Raw genomic sequence first — 7776 nt, 5'->3', positions numbered from 1 at the left:
CAGCGACCTGCGTAACAGGACTCCGACCCTTCCCCAACCAATCGGCTGAGGCCACGACCCTTCCCCAGCCAATCGGCTGAGGCCACAGCCATTACCTCACCAACTGCCCCTAGACCCCTATAAAACCTTTGTGCTTTTGAAACTCGCTCTCTCTCCCTGGTATCTCACCGCTGCGTCGGTGCAGGTAGGGGATTGAGCTCGAGCTAGCTCGAATAAAGGTTCTTTTGCTTTTGCATCGGACTCGGCTCCCTAGTGGTCTTTGGGGATCACGAATTCTGGGCATAACATTTGGGGGCTCGTCCGGGATCCCCAAGACCCCTGAGGGACCCCCGACCCGGAGAGCCTGACTGGCCACGGTTAGTGTCTGTTTGTTTGTTCTGTCTTTTCTGTGTGAGCTCACTTCTGGAGTTCTGGTAGTGCCCGACGCGGTCTAAGTGGACGCACTGGAGGACCACGGGCCGGGAGTTTCGGAAGACGTTCCGATTCTCCCTTCTGGAGGGACGTGGAATCCCCTCAAAGGTCTGAGACGAGGCGGGTCGCTCCCGCTGGTCGGCGTGAGGCCGTCGTCTTTGGAGGGACGTGGAATCCCCTCATCGGTTTTGGAGGGACGTGGAATCCCCTCAAATGTCTAAGCTAGCTTTCAGTTTTGCTTCCATGGAGTTGGAAGATTTTCTAGGGGCCCTCTGTTTGTCTGTTTTTGTGTTTCTCTGTTTTGTTCTGTGGACTTACTGGACGGACGTTATGGGACAGACTCAGACTACTCCTCTAAGTATTATGATTGATCACTTTAAGGATGTGAGGGGAAGAGCTAACAACCTCAGTGTGGAAGTCCGAAAGGGTCGGTGGCAGTTTTTTTGTTCTAGCGAGTGGCCAACTTTCAATGTCGGATGGCCACCAGAGGGGACCTTCGACCTCCCTACCATCCACCGAGTCAGGAGTATCATCTCTCAGCCTAAGACGGGCCATCTTGATCAGCTCCCTTACATTATCACTTGGCAGGACCTTGTGGAAGACCCACCCTCTTGGCTTAAACCCTTCCTAGCCCCGCTCCCTCCGGAGCCAAAACCCATTCTTGCTTTGCAGGGGACAAAGAAGAAGAAAAGTCTTATCCAGCCTTCAGCACCCCTCTACCCTGTCTTACAGGGGGGTACTGAAGAAGAATTAATTTTTCCTCCCTCGTATAACCCCTCTAGGATGCTGGAAGAACACCATCCTCCCCCTCCGGGGGAGGCAGACGCTGTTCCGAGAGCGGGAGGCGGAAACGCTCCAGTGGGAAGCCCGCCCTTCACCAGACAAAGGGCTCAGAGGGAGCAATCCGCCTCCGCCGCCGACTCCACTATTCTGCCCCTGCGAGCCACCGGACCCCCAGACGCGGAGGGGAACCAGCCCCATCACTATTGGCCTTTCGCCACTAGTGACCTCTACAATTGGAAAGCTCAGAATCCTAAGTTTTCCGAGAAACCGGCAGGGCTTATTGATTTATTAGACTCTGTTCTTTTTACCCATCAGCCCACGTGGGACGATTGCCAGCAGCTTTTGCAGGTCCTGTTCACGACTGAAGAAAGAGAAAGAATCGTCAACGAGGCCCGAAAACTAGTTCCGGGCACAGACGGGAATCCCACCACCAACCAGGCTCAGATAGATGCCTCCTTCCCCTTAACTCGGCCCCAGTGGGATTTCAACACGGCAGAAGGTAAGGAGAGGCTCCGGGTCTACCGCCAGACTCTAATGGGGGGTCTCCGAATGGCTGCTAGAAAGCCAACCAATTTGGCCAAGGTAGGAAATGTACAACAGGGAAAAGATGAATCTCCGGCTGCCTTTTTAGAACGGATCATGGAGGCATTCCGTACCTATACCCCCATGGATCCAGAGGCTCCGGAAAGCAAGGCAGCTGTTATCATGGCCTTTGTAAACCAATCGGCCATAGACATTAGGAGAAAATTACAGAAAATAGATAGACTAGGAGAAAAAAGTCTGCAGGACTTACTGGTGGTAGCCGAAAAGGTATATAATAACCGGGAGCTTCCTGAGGACAAGCAGGCTCGCGCCATGGCGGCTGCCAGCAGTAAGCAGACTCGAGACCTGGCGAGAATACTACTAGCTACCACTGCTGACTCCCCTGAGGAACGAGACCGCCGTCTCTGGCAGCTGGCAGACGACGCAAGAAAAGGTAAAAGAACCACCAAGGGGGGGAAGCAGAGGCTGCAGAAGGATCAGTGCGCATACTGCAAGGAGATAGGGCATTGGGCCCGAGATTGTCTGAAAAGGGCCGGCGGGAAAGGAAGCAAGACTGATCGAGTAAAAGTCCTAGAGCTAGATGAACTAAGTGATTAGGGGAGTCGGGGTTCGGACCCTCTCCCCGAACCCAGGGTAACTCTTAAAGTGGAGGGGACCCCTGTTGACTTCCTTGTCGACACCGGAGCACAACATTCGGTCCTCCGCACCCCACAAGGAAAACTAGCCAGCAAGAAGTCCTGGGTACAAGGGGCAACTGGTATGAGCCAGTATTCATGGACTACCCGAAGAACAGTAGATTTGGGAACGGGCCGGGTATCCCACTCCTTTATGGTAATACCAGAATGCCCCTACCCGCTGTTAGGACGGGACTTACTGACCAAGATTGGAGCTCAGATAACTTTCAGACAAGGGGGGCCTCAGGTCACCGATGGCAAGGGCCACCCCATCCAGGTCCTGACCATGAAACTGGAGGATGAATACCTCCTCCACCAGGAGGCGCTCCCGAGAGAGGATAATATAGACAGATGGCTACAAGAATTCCCCTCGGTTTGGGCAGAGACTGGGGGGGGGATGGGACTAGCCGCTCATAGGACCCCAGTCCTGGTAGAGCTCAAGCCAGGAGAGAGTCCGGTAAGGATCAAACAATACCCCATGTCACAGGAGGCCCGGAAGGGGATCCAGCCACACATCCGGAGACTACGAAGCCTAGGGGTACTAGTTCCTTGCCAGTCTGCCTGGAACACCCCCTTACTGCCGGTCAAAAAGCCTCACACAAATGACTACCGACCGGTACAAGACCTCCGGGAAGTAAATAAGAGGGTCGCGGACATACACCCAACTGTTCCCAACCCATATACTCTCTTGAGCTCCTTGGCGCCCTCCAGGGTCTGGTATACTGTACTAGATTTAAAGGACGCCTTCTTCAGTCTGCCGCTGGCACCCCAGAGCCAACCCCTGTTCGCCTTCGAGTGGCATGATCCGGAGGAGGGCTACAGTGGGCAACTCACCTGGACACGGCTACCTCAGGGATTCAAAAATTCACCCACCATCTTCGACGAGGCACTACACGAGGACCTGGGTGAGTACAGAAGGGAGCACCCTGGCCTCACCCTCCTACAGTACGTAGATGACATCCTGATTGCTGCTGACGCGGCCAAAGACTGTGAGCGAGGGACCCAGGACCTGCTGGCTACCCTGGGGGCCTTAGGGTACCGGGCATCCGCGAAGAAGGCTCAGATATGCAGGGAGAGGGTAAGTTACCTGGGATATATCCTGGAGGGCGGACAGCGGCGGTTATCAGATGCCAGAAAAGAAACTGTCCTAAAGATCCCTACTCCCACCTCCCGAAGAGAAGTGAGGGAATTCCTAGGATCAGCCGGCTACTGCCGCCTCTGGGTTCCAGGTTTTGCTGAGATCGCCAGGCCCCTATATGAAGCTACCAAAGAGGGGAAAACATTTAAATGGACTGAAAAAGAAGAAATTGCCTTTAATCAGTTAAAAAAGGCCCTCCTAAGTGCCCCAGCCCTGGGCCTACCAGACATTATGAAACCCTTCCACCTCTTTGTAGACGAACATAAGGGAATAGCAAAAGGGGTTCTAACTCAAGCCTTAGGCCCCTGGAACCGCCCAGTGGCTTACCTGTCTAAGAAACTAGACCCAGTGGCTGCCGGCTGGCCGCCATGCCTAAGAATTATTGCGGCGACAGCACTCCTAGTCAAGGATGCAGACAAACTGACCCTAGGACAGGAGATCTGGATCACAACCCCACACGCCATTGAAGGGGTCCTGAAACAGCCTCCTGATAGATGGATGAGCAATACACGTGTGACTCATTACCAGAGCCTCCTACTCAACCCTCCACGAGTGCGGTTCCACCCCAGTGCAGCCCTCAATCCTGCAACCCTGCTGCCCGACCCTGACCTAGGTGCTCCACTACATGACTGTGCGGGAATCCTGGAACAAGTACATGGATTCCAGAAGGACCTGACCGACCGGCCCCTCCCTGATGCCGAGGCTACTTGGTTCACTGATGGCAGAAGCTTTGTGCAAGACGGACACAGGTATGCGGGTGCAGTGGTGGTCACCGAAACGGACACCGTATGGGCGGAGGTTCTACCCTCCGGAACGTCAGCCCAGCGAGCGGAGCTCACAGCCCTCACCAAGGCGCTGATGCTGGGAGCTGGAAAACGGCTTAACATCTACACAGACAGCCGTTATGCATTTGCCACAGCTCATATTCATGGGGCAATTTATCAGGAGAGGGGGTTACTGACGGCAGAAGGACGGACTATAAAAAATAAGCAGGAGATACTTAACCTGCTTACGGCCTTATGGCTTCCTGCCAAGCTAGCCATTATCCACTGCCAAGGGCACCAAAAAGCTGATAACCCAGTAGCTAGAGGTAATCGAAAGGCTGACCAGGCAGCCAAGGCAGTAGCCCTTACTTCAGTCCCCACCATGACCATACAACTACTGGACCCGGGAGACCCAGTTTTACCAGACCTGCCCAAATACTCCCAGGAGGAGTTACAGCAGATCAAGAAACTCCCCATGGCCCAGGAGATAAAGGGATGGTGGTATACACCTAACAAGGAGCTCGTGCTGCCAGACCGGCTCTGAGTCTCAATATTAGAGCACATGCATCGGTCTACTCACATGGGGGCCCGAAAATTAAAAGACTTAATCCGACATGCCGGAATCAAGATTCACCAACAGGACACCAAAATAGAGCAAGTTGTATCTGCCTGCAAGACCTGCCAACTCACCAACGCGAAAGCCACATCAAATAAAAAAGGAACCAGGCTCAGAGGCACCAGACCGGGAGCCCAATGGGAAGTCGACTTCACTGAAGTCAAACCAGGAAAGTATGGTTATAAATATCTTTTAGTATTTACAGACACCTTCTCTGGCTGGGTGGAGGCATACCCAACCAAGCATGAAACGGCTCAGACGGTGGCTAAGAAGCTACTAGAAGACATCTTACCCAGGTATGGTTTTCCTGCCATGGTAGGTTCAGACAATGGACCAGCTTTTATCTCTCAGGTAACACAGGCAGTAGCCAAGGCGGTGGGGGCAAACTGGAAATTACATTGTGCTTATAGGCCCCAGAGCTCAGGACAGGTAGAAAGAATGAATAGAACCCTAAAAGAGACCCTTACCAAATTAACCATGGAGACTGGCGGGGACTGGGTGACTCTCCTACCGTACGCCCTTTACCGGGTTAGAAACACTCCTTACACTCTGGGTTTTACTCCCTACGAGATCATGTTTGGCAGGCCACCCCCTGTTATTCCCAGCCTTCGAGCTGAACTTCTTGCAGAGTTTAAAGATCAAGAACTTTTTCTTTCCTTGAGAGGGCTCCAGAGGGCGCACGAGGATATTTGGCCGTGCCTCCGTGCCATCTACGAGGCTGGTCCGACCCCGACACCTCATCAGTACAAGCCGGGAGACTGGGTCTATGTCAAGAGGCACCACCGAGAGACTCTCGAGCCGCGCTGGAAGGGACCCTACATTGTAGTGCTGACAACCCCCACCGCTCTCAAAGTAGACGGCATCGCGACCTGGGTCCATCACACCTACGTTCAGCCAGCGGACCCCTCCTCGATCCAGAAGGACTTCGTCACGCGATGGGCCATCAGTCGGGACCAACACAACCCGCTCAAGCTCAAGCTCAAGCTACAGCACATTCGACCCACCTAATATTGGTAACTCTGTTAACTCTGCTTGTCATTGCTCATGCTACCGGGAGTCCACACACCCCCAAAACATCACCTGGCAGATCATAGATACCAGCTCAGGGACAATACTTAATTAGACCTCCCAGAGCCACCCCAGGGACACATGCTTCCCAGAACTTGGCGTAAACTTCTAAACTCTGTTCCCCTTGTCACCATAAATGCAGCCGGACCCATGATTGGGTCCGTAAGTTACATGACAAGGGGGGAATGAAAGGGCGGGCCTACGCTGGCCGACTCCATCTTGTTCTGTGTTCTCCACCTTGAGTGACTATGTCCCCGACATGACCCCTTTTCCCGGAAATTCACAGAAACCTCAGACTGCGCCTCCTCCCCTTGAGTAACCTCCCGCTCACCCGTTCAAACTTTCTGATCAAAACACGCCCAGCGACCTGCGTAACAGGACTCCGACCCTTCCCCAACCAATCGGCTGAGGCCACGACCCTTCCCCAGCCAATCGGCTGAGGCCACAGCCATTACCTCACCAACTGCCCCTAGACCCCTATAAAACCTTTGTGCTTTTGAAACTCGCTCTCTCTCCCTGGTATCTCACCGCTGCGTCGGTGCAGGTAGGGGATTGAGCTCGAGCTAGCTCGAATAAAGGTTCTTTTGCTTTTGCATCGGACTCGGCTCCCTAGTGGTCTTTGGGGATCACGAATTCTGGGCATAACAGTTCCCTCCGCTTACTAGAATGTCATCTTCCATACCCACGGTCATTTGACCTCTTGTTGCCTCTTTCTCATCCATAACATACAATAGCTAATATTTGTTGAATGCTTTGCATGCATTGTCTTTAATCCTTACAGTACATCCGCAAGGGAGATCGTATTTCCTCTTAGTAAAACAAGGAAACTGGGATTCAAGCGGTTAAGTGATTTATCCAAGATCACTCAGCAAATGGTAGCACCTGGATTTGAAGCCAGCTCTCTCTGAATAGAAATCCCACACTTTTTCCAAAATGCCGGAGGGTGTCCGAAGAATACTGACGTCTCAGTGCTATTCGTAGGGACAGACAAAATCAGGCTTGCAAATGACCTAGCACACGGCCTTGTTCATTTGTTCTTTCCTCTCTTTCCTTACCGTTGTCCCACAAGCCACAGCGTTAGGAGCTGTTCAATTCTCTTTCATTTTCTTGCCCAAATAGTTTTCAGCCATAGCGTATCAACTTACAATTACAGGTAGGAAATTAGTTCCCTTACCATTTAAGAATTTCTTGGCATGAATTGCCATATTTCATCATTTCTGAAATGCATTTTTTTTCACATTTTAGAAGCTCTGACATCAAGATGAACCTTAAAATCTCTGGTGCCTTGTAATTATAATTGACTGTGTCCTTCCTTCCTTCCTTAGTGGCACGTAGAATAATACGTCTTAGAATCAATGGCTTCTCAGAGATCATGAAATATGATATGTACAAGTCAATGCATTATAGGTATAGGGCATATTTTATGAAATCTAGCCTCTTTTTAGAAACTGTCACAGAATTATAGAAATAAAATTCTGTGTGCATTTCCTTGATGAGGGAACTGAAGCTTAGAGAGGAGGGATGTGATTTTTCTCAGTTTCATGGAACTTCTAGGTGACAGAGGCAAGACTACCGTGTAACTTTCTGAATTTCTATTACACCAGCCAACCCTCACCTTTGACCCCTGGAGAAGTTTCATCGGAATTCTATTGTACTCTTTCTCCTCCTTCCTGAACGCTGCGAAAATATGTTAATTCTTATGAGTCCTATAGGCACATATCCCATATTTACTCTGACTTACAAATGCAGGCTAGTTCACAACACTCTGAGTGGATGTGT

The 7776-nt window shown here is 51.7% G+C and overlaps 1 protein-coding gene across 1 annotated transcript; it reads left to right on the top strand.

Annotated features, from left to right (window-relative positions):
- The first annotated feature begins 2484 nt into the window (after positions 1-2484).
- On the top strand, positions 2485-5983 carry LOC145714470 (uncharacterized). Its single transcript, XM_081793979.1, has 2 exons — positions 2485-3489; positions 4942-5983. Exons 1-2 carry the CDS (start codon positions 2497-2499, stop codon positions 5935-5937), a joined length of 1989 nt encoding a protein of 662 aa, XP_081650105.1. The 5' UTR covers positions 2485-2496; the 3' UTR covers positions 5938-5983.
- Positions 5984-7776: the final 1793 nt, after the last annotated feature.

This window comes from Panthera onca, chromosome X, assembly GCF_046562875.1.
Source record: "Panthera onca isolate mPanOnc1 chromosome X, mPanOnc1 haplotype 2, whole genome shotgun sequence".
Classification (NCBI taxonomy): Eukaryota; Metazoa; Chordata; class Mammalia; order Carnivora; family Felidae; genus Panthera; species Panthera onca.
The sequence above is the reverse complement of the archived record's forward strand: the minus strand, read 5'-3'. Positions and strand labels throughout refer to the sequence as shown.